Raw genomic sequence first — 17,235 nt, forward strand, 5'->3', positions numbered from 1 at the left:
CCCTGCTTCCAGAAGCCAAGAGCAGCAAAGGCAGCACAGGAAATGATGGCTGAGAGAGGGTTTTGCTGCACTTGGGGTTCGTGCAGCCCTCGCGCAGCCGCGGGTGGCTGGTGACGGGTGCCAGCGCGTCAGCAATGGCACAGCATGTAAATGTGACTGCGTCTGCTCAGCCCCAGCGCTTCACAGCTCCCGTTTGCCGCAGCCGTTGCTTGTCGAGCCTGTTGAAGGAAGGCAAAGGGGGGAGGATGGGTGTTTTGGCAGGTTGGACACAAGCCATGTGAAAACGCTGCTTTCGGGAGGGATGTATTTGCTGCGGACACGCGGCAGCTCCATCACCACCACCAGCAGCAGTCGGTGCCCGTGCTGCTGGGCCCGTTTTGGGGATGTGATAACAATAATAACTGGGAGAGGTGGCGATGATGCTGCTCAACACATGGACCCACCGGGGTCGATGCACATTTATGGATAACCGGGAGAACCGTGCCTGGAGCTCTTCTCCCCTGTCACCGCTATCGGCCCCACCGGGCTCCTCGCGGCGGCAGCGCCCGGTGGTTCCGTCTCCCCTCGGCCTGCTGCAGTCACGGAACCCCGAGAACGATCCCCACGGCCCGGCGGCAAAACGCGACTCTGGTGGGACTCGAACCCACAACGTTTGAATGACTCCCCTCACACTCACGCTAGAAGTCCAATGCGCTATCCATTGCGCCACAGAGCCGTCCGTGTGCGCGCTGCCCTCACCGCCTCCTCCTGCCGCGCCGCCCCGCGCCCCGCCCCGCCGCCGCCCGGGCCCGCACCCGCCGCCGCGGGGCCGCACCGGCAGCACCGGGCGGGACTACAACTCCCGGCGGGCCGCGCTGCGCGCCCCGCCCCGTGCCGTGCCGCAGCGGCGGGCGGGCCCCGCTCCCGGTGCAGGTTGCCGGGCCGCAGCGGACCGCCCGGAGCCCGGTAAGAGCGCGGCACCGGTCTTACCCCTTCCTCCTCTCTGACACCTCCCGGCGCCGCTCTGCTCCGACGCGGTGGCCGCGCTGCCTCCTCGCGGGCGCTCGGGCGGGGCCGCCGCTGCCCACGGTGTCCCCGTGAGGCGCCGCGGCCCTGCGGGCGGTACCGGAGCCCTTCAGAGCCGCGGTCTCCTCGTCAGGAGCCGCGGCCCTTGTCCGCAGCGGGCGGCGGGGCTCCCGCACGGGCTCTTTCGAGGCCTGGCCGGGGTTGGGGGAGCAGGGACCCGGTGTGGGGCCCGCATGGGCCTCCCGGTCCTGCAGCCCCCATCGGATGGGGGGGGGGGGGGGTGAGGCAGGACCGGGTCCCTCCCGTTTGTCCTTCCCTGCGGGCGGAGGGCTCATCCCCGTCACCGTGCCCCGGGACCAGCCAGGGGACGGTTGCCGCCCATCTGCTGGGGCTGGAGAGATGCCCCCGGAGGCTTCTTGGGTCTTGTGCCCGTCACTCCCCGCCCTTGGGTCCCCGGAGGCTCCTCACTGTGCCCGCGGGCGATGGATCCCTGCGGTTTGCGTGGTGCCCGCTGGAGCTGCGGGCAGGTCTTTAATTGTGCCTGTGCTGATGCAGGCAGACAAGAGCTGAATCCCTAACGGCGGGGCAGGGCCCTGCGGTAACACCGGTTATCCGCGGGAATCTGCCCTCGGTTATCTCCCGGTAACGTCTCGCCGCCGATCTCTCGGTATTGCACCGGTTATCTCTTGGCGGGAGGCACCGGGCATGCCGGTGTGAGGCACAGATGTGAGAGCAGGATAACAAGGGCCTGTCTGGGCCCGTCTTGCCTTCCAGTGGGAGATTAAGCACCTTGCTGCCCACACGGAGCGTGGCTCCCCCGCTGCTGGCTCTCCATGGTGGCTGCTTGATGGGAGCGTGTAACGAAGGGCTGAGGTGTAGCACTTTGATGGGATCTAAGAGATGCTCTGTTTAATCGCAGGGAGAGGCTCCTGGGCGGTGGGTCCTGCGATGCTGAGAGGCTGTGGGGCTGTGCTGTGGGAGGTCAGGCCTGGGAGGTGTTTGGTGAGGAGGTGATGGGGGACCTGTGGGCAGGGGCTGTGGATGGCCCCACGTGGCAGCAGCATTCTGTGCTGTGGTGCTGGTGCTGAGCCACGCGTGTGACATGCCAGGGCACAGTGACCACGTGGCGCTGCCTCGGCTCCCACCCACCGGCATCTCCTGCCAAAGCCACAGGGGCTCCCCTGCACCGGGGCGAGCTGCACGGGGCAGAGGGGAAGCCACAAGCGTGGCTCCGGGCACCACCGCCTGTGGCAGAGCCCAATGGGGGCTGACAGCTTCAGAGCAGTGAATCCACCTTCAGAGGGAAAGGGAAATGACGTCGAGTGTTTCCTTCCTCTTCGGCTGGCGTCCATGCCAGGAGGGACCCGTTTTATCGAGGAGACCTCGAGCTGTGACAGTCACATCACTGGCACTTGCCCCTGCCCGATGCTGGCACCTGAACAGACCCTTTGCTAGGTCGTGGTCTCCTGCGAGTGTCAGAGCCACATCTGGGGGGTGTTCGGGGTGGGGACAGAGGTACCGGTTTGTGGGGATGTGTATCAGAGACTTGAGTTGTTACAGGGCAGGGGATTGGGGTCTGGGATGCTCCTGGCAGCAGTGACAGCCCTGGTCAGAGCACGTCTGTGTCTGGCTTCATCCCTAGCCTGCTCTGGCAGCATCTGCAGCAGAGCTGCTCGCTGACACGAGGGTTTGCAAACACAAGCAGAGCTCAAAGGACCAAGTTTCCTGTCCCTGTTCCTGTGCTGGGGAGCATGCAGAGCTGTGCTCACCCATGCAGGAGAAATGGTGCTGGGGGAGACCTGGGTTATGGGCACAAGAGGGATGCTTGGGATGAGGAAGAATTTGGAGCCAGGCTGGGAGTGATGGGCTGAGCCAGCCCTGCCTGGCATCTCCATGCTGCCTTGCAAACATCTGTACAAGATCTCCTGCCATGGCTCTGCTCCCGCATCCATGAAGTGACTTCATCCTGCAGCTCACGCTGCTGGGGCGCAGCCGTGCCCCTGGCTGGTGTGCAGGATGTGGCTCCCCAGGTGGGAATGGCCGGGCTCTGAGCTGGCACCAAGCAGTGCCATGCTGGCAGCTTCACTGGACGCCATTCCCAGGGCCCAATAAACCTCTGTGGGAGCTCTGTGCTGCCGGGTTGTGTCCTCGCTGCCAAGAGGAGCCATGACTCAGGGACCTCATCCAGGAAATTGGGGGCTGCGAGTGAATCCCCCACCCATGGGTTTGTTATCACCACGTCCAGGGCCTGTGGGTTGATGGCCTTGGTTTCTCTCCCCACAGGCCACGATGCTGCGCTTGGCTGCCTTCGCAGCGCTGCTGCTGTTCTTCAGGGTCAGTCTGGAGCTATCCTGGGTCCAGGCCATCCCTGCTCTCTTCATCTTCTACCTGGGATCCGGCGGATGGGACTTCTTCCTCATATTCATCAAGACAATACGAAGGGATGTTCAGTAGGTGTCCTGGCTGGGATGGCCCCAACCATCCACCCTGCCCCTGGCCCACTGCTCTGCCCCAGTGTATGTTTGAACACAGCCTCCAGATCCTTGCAGAGCCCTGGGTTTCTGCTGGCACTTGGCCCGGCTGGAAGAAGATCTGCCTCTGCCAGGCCCAGATGGCTCCAAACTCTGGGGCAAACTTTGCAGGAAGGGTAGATTTCAGCTGAGCTCTGAAGTCTGGTGCCTGTCCTTGTACTTCACCCTGTCCCTAAAGCTGCTGGCATGGCACCAAGTGCCTGGGCAGGGTTGGTTCTGTGTTGGTGCCAGGCTATGCCAGCTCCTGGCAAGGGTGTGTGGGAAGGGAGCGGCAGCACCTCTTGGAGAGCACTTGAGGCTCAAAGATGCCCTTTTGACTGGGGACGTCCCTGTCTGCAGCCGTCCAAAACACATCGCTCCCTCTTCATCAGCTCCTGGCTATGAGCATCTATGCAGATGAGCTCTGTCTTTGTCATTGCTGCTCAGGAGAGCATGCAGAGTAGGGCCTGGAGCAGTGCTGGGCTACTACAGCTCATGTGAAGGTCCTCACGCTGTGCTGGCTTTGCTGGAGGGGATGGTTTTGCAGGGCTCACTGAGCAGCTGCCCTCTTGCTCCTCTTCCTTTGGCAGCACGGGCCTGGTCCTGCTGCGTGTGAAGTGCCAGGTATGGAAGCACGTGCGGGAGAAGAACACAATTGCCAAGATCTTCCAGAAGACAGCAAGCAAGTACCCAGAGAAGACAGCGCTGATCTTCCAAGGCACGGGCGAGAGCTGGACCTTCCGGCAGCTCGATGAGTACTCCAACAGAGTGGCCAACTTCTTCTACAGCCAAGGCTTCCGCTCGGGCGATGTGGTGGCTCTCTTCATGGAGTCTCGCAATCAGTACGTGGGGCTGTGGCTCGGCTTGGCCAAGATTGGGGTGGAAACGGCCCTTGTGAATTCCCACCTGCGCATGGAGGCCTTGCTGCACTGCGTCACCATCTCCAACTCCAAGGCTGTGGTGTTCGGGGTGGAGATGATGGAAGGTGAGGGGCAGGCACATGTATCAGGGGTGCTTGGGACTGGAGGGTGGCTGGATTTAATGTTCCCTTCCTGCCTGCCACAGAGCAGGGATTTGGAAGAGGGTGGACAGTTGAATTATCCAGGAATTGGATCTGTTGGTGGTCCCTTTGGATAATGAGCAGGATTTGGAGTTCACTGCTGCTGACTCCCAAGCAGCTACCCCGGGCGTGAGGATCCTTCCTTGTGCCTCTCAGGTCCATTTCCTGCATGGAGTCCTGGGCTGGGCTCCCCTTGCTCTCCATAGCTGTCAGCCACATCCCTGCTGCTCGGCTCCAGCTCCTCATGCATTTCAGCCCACGCCTCTGAGGTTGATAATGTCAACAGACCTCTTGGCACCAAAGAGGTTTTGGCTGGGGAGAGGTGGGGAACAGGATCTTCTGGTCCCTGAAGAGGCCTGGGCTGTGGCCGCAGCATCTGTTAATCATGGGAACGACACCCACCTAAGGTGCTTGTCAGCCTTTTGAGGACCCTGCTGAGCACAGTGAGGGTGCTGCTACCTGGGGCTGTTTGGGAGGGCAGGGGTCTCAGTGCTGTAACCACCCTGTGGTCCTCCTTCATCTCTGCTCTTTACTTCCTCAGCAATGCAGGAAGTGCAGCCCTCCCTGGAGAAATCTGTCCATCTCTACTGGTCCGGGGAAGGAAGCTCTGAGTCTGCGCTTCCTGGTGCGAAACACGTGGACCCCCTCCTACAGATGGCCCAGAAGCACCAGCCCACCCCTCCTGATAAGGGCTTTCTTGGTACGTGGTCAGGTCTTGGGGGCCAAGCTCGTGGTGGTGTTCTTGTGGGTCAGCCAGTTACAGCACTGACAGGAATGTCTGCTTGGGATGCCAATGGCAGACGTCTGCAGCAGGGCATGGGGTGTTCAGGATGGGTCTTGCTCTGGTGTCTGTATCCTGTTGTGCCCTCCATGTGTCCATCAGACCTGATCTGCCCAGGTGTTCTTGGTGCTGTCACATAAAGTTCTGGCTCAGCAGGCAGGAGCAGAGTGTAGAAATCTGACTTGTCCCCCCCTTCCAAGTTCAGCCAGCTCCTAGATGGGGTTTGTGACCTTGTCTCCTCATTGCTATCCAGATAAACTCTTCTACATCTACACCTCTGGCACAACGGGGCTGCCCAAGGCTGCCATTGTGGTGAACTGCCGGTAAGACCATGGGCTCGAGGGGCTCCAGGGAGGACGGGGCTGAGCTCTGCCCTGTTGTAGCACAGCACCTCTGGCCCTGCTGCTGATGTGCCTCTTTCTTCACCCTCCACCCCAGGTACTTCCGCATGTCCAGCTTGGTCTTCTACGGTTTCCGCATGAGGCCCGATGATGTGATATACGACTGCCTCCCGCTCTACCACGCTGCAGGTACCTGTGCCATGACTCCATGACTCCATGGCTGGCTGCTCCGCTCAGGCTGCAGGCTGCTGTAGCAGCAGTCTCCAGTTGATTGCAGCTGGCAGTGTCTGAACAAGGCTTCCTGCTCCTTCTCTGGGAGCCAAGAATCGATCTGGCTGACCTTTGGAGTGGGGAGTGAAAGCAGGGGGTGGGGGGATGTTATCCCAGCTCCTAGGCTGGCTTTCTATTATTGCTGCTCCTTATTGCTGCTCCCCATGGAAAGTCAAGGGGAAGGGGAAGCAGTGTCTGCCTCACTGGCTGAGACATGCTGGGATGTCTAGGTGCAAAGTGCTGCCCCACATCTCACTGCCACGCATCTCCTCCCCAGTACCTGTGGTCCTGGGGGCTTTGGTGAGGTTGAGCACCCATCAGATGCAAGCCAGAGGGTGGCATCCACCTTGCCCCGCCGGGCCTCTCCCCGAGCAGGCTGGGCTGGACGTGTCTGGGGACTGAAGGCTCCTCTGGCTGCCTCTCCACAGGGAACATCGTGGGGATCGGGCAGTGCCTGCTGCAGGGCATGACTGTTGTCATCCGCAAGAAGTTCTCGGCCTCGCACTTTTGGGAGGACTGTGTCAAATACAACTGCACGGTGAGGCCGTGGGGCCAGCAGGGAGTGGGGAGTGGAGCATCTCTGCCATGCTGGGGATGGGAGAGGCCTAGGCCAGCTCCGCCTGTCTATCCCAAACCACCTTCCTTGGCTGTTCTTTCCACCTGGGGCATTGACTCCTTGTGTTGAAGCCCTTCCCGTGCTCCAGCATTAGCCAGGAGATCTTGGGTATGTTTCATGGCAGAGGGCTCCCAGTGAGTGTTTCCCCTCCATCCCCCCCAGATTGTGCAGTACATCGGGGAGATCTGCCGCTACCTGCTCAACCAGCCCTACCAGGAGGCGGAGCGGCAGCACCGGGTGCGCATGGCGCTGGGCAACGGCCTGCGGGCGTCCATCTGGAGGGAGTTCATGGCCCGCTTCGGCATTGCCCAGGTAGCAGAGTTCTATGGGGCCACCGAGTGCAACTGCAGCCTGGGAAACTTCGATAACAACGTAAGGCCCCACTGCCCTCCCCATGACCCAGAGGGTGCCTGATGGCCTGGGCAGGGCTGGAAACCCTGCTCCTGGTGTCTTGCTCCAAGAGGCTCGGTGTGGGTTGCTCTCCACCCGGAGGGGTTTGGGTGGTGGTGTGTGTTGCCAGCTCTCTGGTATCCTGGATGTGTGCGGGCAGCAGTCTTGGGGCGGGAGAGATGTCCTTGGTACCCACAGCTCTGAGCTCTTTTTGTTCCAGGTTGGGTCGTGCGGCTTCAACAGCAGAATCCTACCAGGTGTGTACCCCATCGGCTTGGTGAGGGTGGATGAAGACACCATGGAGCTGATCCGGGGACCAGACGGTGTCTGTATCCGCTGCAAACCAGGTGAGGCAACTACAGGGATAAATCTCCTCAGCCCTGTTCAAGTCTTTCCTGTTAGCTCAAGGCAATTTACCTGGGTCTGAGTCTCTGCTCAGTTAAACCCCACCAACCCTATTGGACACACTTCTTGCTTGGGTGCAGGCGGTTCTGCCTCCCTTCATCCACTCTTTTCTCCGTGCAGGGGAGCCAGGGCAGCTGGTGGGCCGCATTGTCAAGAGCAACCCCTTTCAGCACTTCGATGGCTACCTGAATAAGTCAGCCACCAACAAGAAGATTGCCAGGGACGTGCTTGCAAAAGGGGACACTGCCTATCTCACAGGTGAGGCAAGCAGGGCCCTTCTGGCCACTGACAGCAAGCAGAAGGGTACCTGAATGCATGTGGGGCTGTTCAGGCTAATGGCAGCGCCCTGAGATTCACCAGGGTTGCTTTTAACCCCTTTGACACCTAATTTCTTGCTTATTCCTCCCTTTCCTATAGGGGATGTCCTGGTGATGGACAAATACGGCTACATGTACTTCCGGGACCGCACCGGGGACACATTCCGCTGGAAGGGAGAGAACGTCTCCACCACAGAGGTGGAGGGGACGCTGAGCCACATCCTCAACCTGACGGACGTGGTGGTTTATGGGGTGGAGATCCCAGGTAGCTGAGAGGGAAGAGCACAACCAGGGGAGGCAGGCGGGCCTCTGGCACTTGAATGTGAGCGTGTCCTGCACATCCAGCCTTGTGGAGGCTGGAACAAGGCTCCTGTGGGCAAGATGGGAGAGGCCACTGTGGATGTGCCTATCAGGAACCAAAGGGTTCCCGCCCTCTCTTTAAGCTTTTGGTTTGGAAGGACCCTGTGGCCTTTCTGGACTGGCTGCAAGTGCCTCCTGTGGGAGGAGGTGACCGTGACCGCGGGGTGTCACTGATAGCCTTAGCCACAGGGTGGTGACACAGCCGGTGACACAGCTGGATGTGCCAGTGCTTCGGGACAAAGAGGGGTCTGTGACAGAGGCCTCGTTGGTACAGGGCAGATGGAGACGATGCTCTAAGAACAGTGTGTCTGAGTGTTCTCCCTTCTTCTGTGCCGCTTAGGGATTGAAGGGAAGGCAGGAATGGCAGCCATCGCCGACCCGGAGAACTCCTGTGACCTAGAGAGCTTTGCCAGCAAGCTGAAAAAGGCGCTGCCGCTGTATGCGCGTCCCGTCTTCCTGCGGTTCCTGGACAAAGTCTCCAAGACAAGTGAGCCATGGCGTGTGCATTCCCACTGGACACGGAGCTGGGGGAGCCCGGGAGGGGAACCTGGTTATGGAGACCAGTCTGTGGTAGTGTCAGGATGCTCTTCTGGTGGTTTGGAGGTGCAAGGCTGGGTTTGATGAGGGTGTCCAGCCAGTGATTCCTCATTCCTTCTTCTCTCCAGGCACTTACAAGTTCCAGAAGGTGGAGCTGCGGAAGCAGGGCTTTGACCCCACGGTGGTGAAGGACAGGTTGTACTTCCTGGACTCCAGGCAAGGTCGCTACCTGCCGCTGGACCAGGCAGCGTTCGACAGGATCCAGTCGGGACAGCAGAAGCTGTAACCGGTGGGGCTCAAGCAAGGCACCTCCCCAAATCCTGCTGGGGAGAGGGGGGCAAGGCAGGCACAGGGGAAGAAAAGGTTCAAGGAGTGATATAAAGGCATGCTAGAGATTTTCTTTGACGCGTTTTACAGATAATGGTTTGGGGGGAACGCAGGGGAACCGAGGGGAGGGGGATGGTTTCATACCAAAGCATAGACTCATTATGGCTTTATTTTCTACTTGGTACAGCAGTGGTGGTCCCGTGCCGTGGGAGGGGCAGGACCCTGGCCAGTTAAGGAGGAGTGGGGTGCCCCTGCCATTCCACTTTGCTTTTCCTCTCTTTCCCTCCCTTTTCCTGCCTGCAGCAACCCTTCCTCGTGAAGGCCATGAAGGGACCAGTGCTGGGCTCCTTTCCCCACTCCTCCACCAAGCAGCCAGCTCCTCCTTGGCACAGGGCCCCCAATGGCAGAGGGAAGCTGGGTGCCAGGCACAACCCCTGCCCCCTTGTCGTGTTTCTACTGTGAATCAGGGGAGCAGGGTAGTGCTGGGCTCGGGAGAGGGACAGGGATGTGTTTCTGCCATGCCTTGCTCTCTCCTGGAGGTGACATTTCTATATTTCACAATCACACGCACATTCTATTCTATTATATATATATATTATACACGCTGACTTATTATGTTTTTTCATTCTTAATTTATTGTCTGTACTTTTGAATGTGTCCTGGGTTTGTGCAGTAGGTGGAGGAATAGCCCAGACCTGGCCTCTCTTGGAGAGCCCTTTTCTCTCGCAGGGAGACGAGCCGCTCATCTGGGACTGATTCTCCTCTTCCAGCGTGGGTGCAGCTGTGTGTGTCCTTGTGGCCTTGCTCCATCGTGAAGGACATGAGCGAACCCCACTCTCTTGTGGACACTTCTCTGGGTCTTTTACTTCCACCTTTTGTGGATGCAGCTTTGTTTCGTGCACCTTTTTCCTTGCAGAAAGCAGGTGGGAAAGCGGGAATGAAGGGTCTGGTTTTGCCTTTGCTTAGATGCACTCAGCACCATGGAGCAGCTCTTGGGGCTTTTTCTGCTGGTTGATGTCTATGCCCTGAACGTGGGAAGCAACCCCATGGGGAGAGAACGTCCTCTGGAGGAGGGTGGTCTCTGCGAGAGCCTGACTTCACTTGCTCTGCATCCCTTCCCGCAAGAGCCCTCCCTGTCTCCACTGCAGGAGGTGGTCCCCAAAGTGAAATGTCCATGTTAAACACCTGACTTTGCCCTACGTGAACTCCCCGCGTTGTGTCTGACGTGAAACAGCCTTAGCAGCGATGTCTGGTTCCAGGCCTCGAGGACCATGCAGAAACGTCTGTTCCAGAGAAAACTGTGGGTTGGGGTTTATTATTCTTCCCCCCCCCCTTTTTTTCCCCCCTCCTTTAACGATTTGGTTTTATGCTTTTAGCAGGGTTACTCCTTAAAATGACGTCTGTCTGTTGTGAGGGCAGGGTGTGCCTGCTCTTCTAGCTGTGTTTCCACACCAACGTACCTGCCTGCCCCAGTCTGTCCTGTCCTCACAATTAAATGCGAGTATGGGCTATGCTGGAGTTTCCTACCTCTTCCTTGTGCAGTCCTGCTCTGTGTGGGGAGGTGAGAAACTGTGCTTGGGAAAATTGTGTTTGGGAACTGGGAACTGCTGCTCCAGAGCACAACCTCCCTGTGGGGATGTTCGCTCATCTCGGAGCAGGGGGAAGCAAGCCCCTTGCTGCTGCATTTGATGACTGTGTGATAACCAGCTCTTGATGAGACTCTCCCCAGATCCTTCCATTGACTTCCCACTTCCCCTTTATCCTGTCCTGTTTGTCCTGGCCCACTCCTCCCTGTTTACCATGGCCTGACTCGCTCCTTCATACCTCTCCTGTTCTCTTTCCTTTTCCTGCTGCTTCTCTCTGTGTTTTGGCCATGCTTAACCTCCCAGCGAATTTCTACCCTCACAGACAAGTTTTCTGGTACCCATTCCCCTTCCCTTGCTATCAGAACCATCTTTTAGACCCTCTGCATCCAACCTTGGGATGGGAGAAACCGGCTCCTTCGTGGCATGTGTGTACCAGGGAGAAATGTCTTGCATGAGGCTGGGTGAAGCTTTTTGCCTGGTGAGAGACACCATGGGAAAAGTGCTGGAAATCTGCATCCATTTTATACCAGATGCACTCCAGGCGTATTCGAATTGATGGCTTCTCCGACATCTCTAAGCTAAAAGCTTCAATTTTAGCCACTGGATGCAGTGACTATGGGTAAGACCCATCTCAGAGCTGCATCTGGCCTCTTCTGCAGCCAACTCCAGCTCAGTTTAGGTGAGGACAAGGAGCATGGAGTGGTGGAACAACGTGGTCCAATACTGCTCCTGGAATGATGCAGCTCTTGGGACGGCTTCTGTGCCAAAGCATCACCCCGGCTTGGTGGAAAACAGCCTTGTCCCCATGGCCCTGCAGTGCCCGAGGGCTCAGCCTTCAAACAAGGTGGCTTTGGCACTGGAGGTTATACAGGGGGGGCTGCTTCAGTGGCTGCGACCTCTGCGGATGCTCCAGTCCCACCTTTGGATGCTGTTCCTCCCGCAGCCGCCAGTGGAGGGCAGGCTGGGCTTAGCAAACGTCTCCCCTCAGGGGGGGACCTCTTTAGGAGCTCCCTGAAGGGGGTCAGAGCCCTGGGAAGGGGAGTGTTGCCCACCATGAGACAGGTCAGGCCCTGTCTGAGGTGCAGAGGAGGTTCTGGGTGCAGATGATGGTGCTGGGTGCGAGGCCAGCAGCAATCCCATGCACTGGTGTTCTCCTGGTTAAGACTTCAGCAGCACCAAGGTCACCTCCTTGTGCCGGGCATCCGGAGGGCACCAACCCAAACTGCCCAGCATCACCCAGCCCTCTGCTAAAGGGAAGGGGTGAGAGCTTCGCCTCCCCAAAATCGGCCTTAGGGTTGTCTGGACATGGATGAAGCGGTACAGGAGGGTACGGGAGCACTGTGCTCCCTTCCTGGAAGAGGTGGCAGTGCTGTTCTGCACACAAGGCTGCTCTGAAGGATGAGGGGCACAGGGCAGGGCTCAGCGCTGTGTTTTATCTGTCTGAGAGCTGGTTAGGGTGAAAAAGCCAAGCAAATCCTGCATTCAAGGCCCTGCCCATTAAACACGGATACAAATGGCTTTGGAAGCTTATGGAAGTATGGTTGTTATTTACTTGTACATAAGCCCATCCAAGTGGAGACCAGCTTGTAGTGTTGGGTTTTGGAGATGGGTGAGGATTATAAGCACACCTGGGGCCTGTGAGAGGAGCAGGATTTAGCCCTTGCTGGTACTGACACAACCAAGGGGCTGGAACCTGGCTGGAGCATAGCAGGGAGCTCAGCCCAGGCCCCATGTTACCAGTTGTAGTTAGAGGGTGCAGGCAAAAGGAGCAGGATGTGGCCCCCTCAAGGTGAGAGCTCCTGTTCTGGGGAGATGGGAGGTGCTGAATTAACTGGGAAACAGCTCAGCAAACCGCATGGGGGGCTCTGATACACGGGCTTTGACAGAGGAGACCTGCAGAGCTCAGTGGTACCCATGCAGCACGGTGCTGTGCTGGAGGGCTGGGGTGTGTGCGTAGGCACACCTCTGCACCGATTTCCCAAGGAGAGGGGAGCTCCATGAAGGTGTGCTGGCAGCTGTGAGGCGATGCTGACAGCCCTGTGACATCGGGGGGGTTAAAAGTAACATCTCTGGTCCCTGCTGGAGATGTGGCTGGGGACAGTTCCCTGTTTTCTCTGTGTTTGTCCGTACTGAGGAGGGTTGTGTCGCACTTGGCAGTGCTTGAGCCTCCCTGCAGAACCCAGCTACAGCAATTAGAGTTTTCCTGCTGTCAGCTTTGGGTTGAAATCCCAGGGACTTTTTAATGTCCCAGCTCCTTCGGATAAACGAAGCCTAGGTGCAAGCATCCCTGCAGCTCTCAGGCCAGCAAAGCAAGCTCAGGACTGAGCCTGGAATCAGTGCTGGGACAAACCCCTTCCAGCAGAGAAGCATTTGGACAGAAGCAGCCAGTGCTTGATCGTACTCTGTTCCTTTGTCATTTCTTTGTATTTGTGAGATTTTAAGGAAGAAGCTGATTGAATCTTTTTCCTACGATTAGAGACACCTTGAGAGACTTTTGTCTCTCCTTTGATCAGTGTGCTTGTCTGGCTCAACAGCTGCATGTAGATAAAAGCACTATGTATAAAGTACGAGGTATTGTTCTTTTTTAATTAAAATACTTTAAAAGCTGTTTGCATGAGGTTAAGAAAACATCAGGATCCTTTCCCGGGTTATTATTAGCCTATTAATTTACGCAAAGCCTAAGAGCTTTACAAACCAAACGTACTTTTCACCATGGAGATGGCTGCTTCTCCCAGACTCTGCATCCTGGACAATGACAGGAATACCAAGAAAAACAAGGCTGAAACTTCCTTTCTGCTCAGCAGCTCCAGGTCCAGCTCAGCCAGGCCCTGTTTGGTGTGAAGAGCTGGGGTTTGTTTTAGCTTAAAGGTAGGCAGGGGGGTTGCAAACGGCTCAGGACCTTCCTGGGCGAAATTTATGCGGAGAAAATCCATGAGAGTCTTTAACAGCACAACCCTTCCAGCCTCCTCCTCGGTGTGCTGGAGGCTTCCCAGACAATGACAGCCACTCCTCTGCACACTGAGCTAGCTTTGCCTTTAAGCAGCGACAGCGAAATATTCCGGACTAAAGAAGGGCCTATCCTTTAGAAATGGAAATACGTGATTCCCATCAGTGGTTCCAGTGGAACCAGGAGTAGGGCCAGGGACGGCTTTTCTCCCTTCAGTTTGAAGGGGCAGGGGACTCTACCAAAATGATGGCGTGCAGGGAGTGCCTGCACCTCGTCATCCTGGGAAGGGCTGGGATCTTCCCTCTGTAAAGCAGGAAGGCTTCACTAGGGAAGCAAGTGTCTTTAGGGCTGTTCACAGCTCAGCTCCTGATCAGCACAGCATGGCTGGGCCATGCAGCAGTGTGAGGCTTGGGGAGCAGGGGATGGGACCTGCTCTGCTCTTTTCAAGCCTTGCCCGTCTTGTGACAAATCCCACCTCCCAAAATAACCCAGGCTTTGACCCTCTTTTCTCCTGCCACCCATTGGCACAAATGACGCCAGGCGAGGCTCTGGGAGAGATCATGCAGTACAGACTGGAAGCCCAGGAACCACAGGAGAAGGCAATTCTGTCGAGGCTGGGAAATCCCACTGCTCAGGAAGGGGATCTGGCCTGGATGTCCCCAAAATCCTTCAATAAACCATTCCCGGTTTGTGAAGTGGGATGTGATCCCTATTATACCGCATCCTCCTCTTCCTCCTTATGGCACTGCCATCCAATAGCCCCAGCCTCAAGGGTGCAGAGCAGCCCTTCCTAGGGATGCTAGCATCTTCCCAGCCAGAGCAGGAGTGAGGGCTCGGTCCTGGGCACTTCCAGCCCCCTGCACACCCCAGCACTGTGCCAGCAGGGCCAAGGGGAGTGACGGTGGCAAGAACCTTCCTCTGGCCCCCAGCCATCCAAGTGGCCTCCAGCCTGTCCGCAGGAAGAGGCTAACAGCGGTCGGGTGAGCCACCTCCTCAGCTTTGAGTATCACTTTCAGCTATTCTGAAGGTTAAACGCCTGTTTAGAGCTCCCTATTGACGGTGGAGCCGGGGGTGCAGCATTGTGCAGGCGCCCTCCCGCTTTGTCTGCCCGCTTTCAGGGATGCCCTGAATGGGAAGCGGCCCCCCCGGCCCAGCACCCCGGCAGAAGGGCCGGCTCCTGGGGGAGAGCCGCTTCCTCCCGCCCTTAATGACATTCAGGCCTCCATCGGTTCAGCTCCCGCTTTCTTTCTGCTGCAGTTTAACCCGGGCACAGAGGCCGGGCTCCATCTTACTGATCTCTGCTTGACACCCAATTACCACATGAATGGGAGAGAAAGGCTGCAAAAGGCTTTAACTCCCACTGACCCTCCTTCCCCTCTGCCTGCTTCCCCCCTTCTCCCCATCCTGCCCCCTCGGCGGAGGGAGTTCAAAACTGAGACGGGGGAAATCAAACAAAGCCCCAAGCGAGGAAACCCATTGTCACCGCCTCCGCCATGGCTCCCCTTTCGCCAGCCATTGTTCGCCGGGCAGTTTGCCTTGCTGTGTGGAAGGATGCGAGCAGCTGTTGGTGCATTCCCCTGATGTTTTATGGAGAAATAATGGAATCGTCAGCTCGGGGCTCTCGGATAAAGCGTTTCCTCGTAGCGCTGGGCCTTGTTGTGTTTATAAACCGTGTTATCCTCTAAAACACGACGGAGACCTCAAGAGTCTCCTCCAGAGTAAACCCTCAGAGGGGAGATGGAGGCATGGCCTTCTCCTGCACTCAAAGGGAGAGAAAAAGTGTGCAAACAGCAGGGTTAAAACTAAAGCCAGGGCTGAGACAAAAGGAATTAACCCCTCCTTATTGCCAGGCTCAGTTTCCAACCTGTTCGTTTGTTTGGGCACAGTTGTCTTTGCCAGAGCATCCTGCTTCGGTTGCTGTATAACCAGGGTGAACACCACAGTGACCTGGGAATGGCTGGTCCTGCCCGGTGCCGTTCCATGCTTGGGACCGAGTGAGGGATCCTCCATGGACAATTGGGTATAAAAAGAGGAGTTTAGCTTAAGTAAAGCACAGCGACACACCCTTGGGTTTGAATGAGAAGATGGCACGTTACAGCAAACCATACCCGGGGCACACATTCACGACAGGATCCTCACCTTCACCTCGTTTTGCTCTATGTACCTGTTTATCAAACACCATCGATGTTTACAGCACTCAGAAATAACAAGGGCAGTGTTACTCGAGGAGGTTATGTGCTTGCTCTCCCCATCCCCAAGCATATGTCACAGAATTTGGGATGCTCTGATTTCCAGCACAGAGATGGGACTCGCTCCTCTCCCAAGCACAGGTTGTCCATAAGAACATCCCCTACATCGCATGTGCTCGCTCACTCTATTTCCAGGGCAATCGCTAACAGTAACCAGCTCTGAATGCTTGAATGAGCCAAACTGGTATTTATGATTACCATTCTCTTCCTTTTTAATTTCTTTTTTGTTTTTTTTTTTTCAGTACTAACACTAAATCTGTAATATTTTGTTGCATTTCTGTAACTCAGGAATCGAGATTCCTTTTATAAGGCAGGTCTCCTATTATTTGGCCTCATAAACGATTTCTGGAAGCAAGAATAGCTCATATAAAACCATAACTGCAAACACTGATCTGGAGCCCAGATTACCAGGTCCTCTGTATAGAGTGCTTCAGTCATTTCTGAAGTGTATAGAAGTAAGGTTTTGGTCTGAGGCTTCTTTCCTCAGCCAGTTTCCCGCACAACCAGTTCCATATCCTCCAAGATCCTCAAATTCCCCTTTGGGATTTAGAAACATTTCAAATCCAGCTGGAATTTTGTGGATGAAGACCACGGTCAACAGCTTCACGTCACCCCGGCAGCGATGGCAGCATTCATCTGTGCTGGGGACCAGCCTTTCCTGGGGCCCAGCCCGGAGAATGATCTCCTCTGAGAACAAAAGGCCATTACAAACACCACCACCTTCTGCTCTTGGGGTTAGGCATACTCTGACCCCCGTTAGCATAAACCAAGAGCAATCTGTCTGCGGAAATTTATGCCCCTTACACATTATGCACTGGGTGTATGCTGTATATATTACATTGCTATGTGCCTGTGTGCAGATGTAAGTGTATATGCTAACACACAGAGGGAGGGTTCAGGGGTGCAGCCCAGGGCTGCTCCATGCTGAGGGGGGACAAGAGCCTGCACCATCACAGCCCCAGCTGTCACCGCCATGGCTGCATCCCGCCCGGGTCCACGCTTCCCCCTCTGGGGACAGGAGGGGAAACCAAACAGGGAACAGATGTGAGCCGCGCTGGTTAAGGCCGTGGGGGACAGGGCTGCTGAACCGCCGCCTCCTCAAGCCAATCTCCATGGCGGTGACAGGAGCCGCCGTTGCTGCGTCCACACCACACATTTAAATAAGGTTGGGTTTGTGCAGCCTTTGTGCAGCTCTGCCCCATCCCTGGCAGTGTTCAAGGCCAGGTTGGACACAGGGCTTGGAGCAAGCTGCTCTAGTGGAAGGGGTCCCTGCCTGTGACAGGGGGCTGGAACTGGATGAGCTTTAAGGTCCCGTCAACTCAAACCCAAACAGCCCACCTCGAGGGCGCACCTCAGCAGGCACGGGCCGCCCTTCCAGCAGCGCTAAGGGGAGTCTAAGCCCGGCCTGAGCCCCTCTGAGGGCTCCCCTCAGGCCAGGCCCCACCGCGGCTTTCCGGTAGAACCCATTAGGCCCCACGGCCGCTCCCCGCCTTGAGCCGCCGTTGCCACGCAACGCGGCGCGGCCGGAAGCCGG

At 57.1% G+C, this 17,235-nt stretch overlaps 1 protein-coding gene across 1 annotated transcript; it reads left to right on the plus strand.

Annotated features, from left to right (window-relative positions):
• The first annotated feature begins 873 nt into the window (after positions 1-873).
• Positions 874-12,772, plus strand: SLC27A4 (solute carrier family 27 member 4). Its single transcript, XM_080630403.1, has 13 exons — positions 874-945; positions 3,289-3,455; positions 4,106-4,500; positions 5,117-5,275; positions 5,610-5,679; positions 5,795-5,886; positions 6,396-6,505; positions 6,746-6,955; positions 7,194-7,320; positions 7,499-7,636; positions 7,796-7,960; positions 8,396-8,542; positions 8,721-12,772. The coding sequence occupies exons 2-13, from the start codon at positions 3,295-3,297 to the stop codon at positions 8,876-8,878; spliced, it is 1,932 nt and encodes a 643-aa protein (XP_080486529.1). The 5' UTR covers positions 874-945; positions 3,289-3,294; the 3' UTR covers positions 8,879-12,772.
• Positions 12,773-17,235: the final 4,463 nt, after the last annotated feature.

This window comes from Psittacula echo (genome assembly GCF_963264785.1).
Source record: "Psittacula echo genome assembly, chromosome: 16".
Lineage (NCBI taxonomy): Eukaryota > Metazoa > Chordata > Aves > Psittaciformes > Psittacidae > Psittacula > Psittacula echo.

Bases quoted from the DNA above. Each gene is read 5' to 3' on its own strand.
- SLC27A4 (XM_080630403.1), top strand. From the start codon at position 3,295: ATGCTGCGCTTGGCTGCCTTCGCAGCGCTGCTGCTGTTCTTCAGGGTC. The intron at 3,456-4,105 runs GTAGGTGTCCTG...TTCCTTTGGCAG, and splicing joins ACAATACGAAGGGATGTTCA to CACGGGCCTGGTCCTGCTGC. The intron at 7,321-7,498 runs GTGAGGCAACTA...TTCTCCGTGCAG, and splicing joins CTGTATCCGCTGCAAACCAG to GGGAGCCAGGGCAGCTGGTG.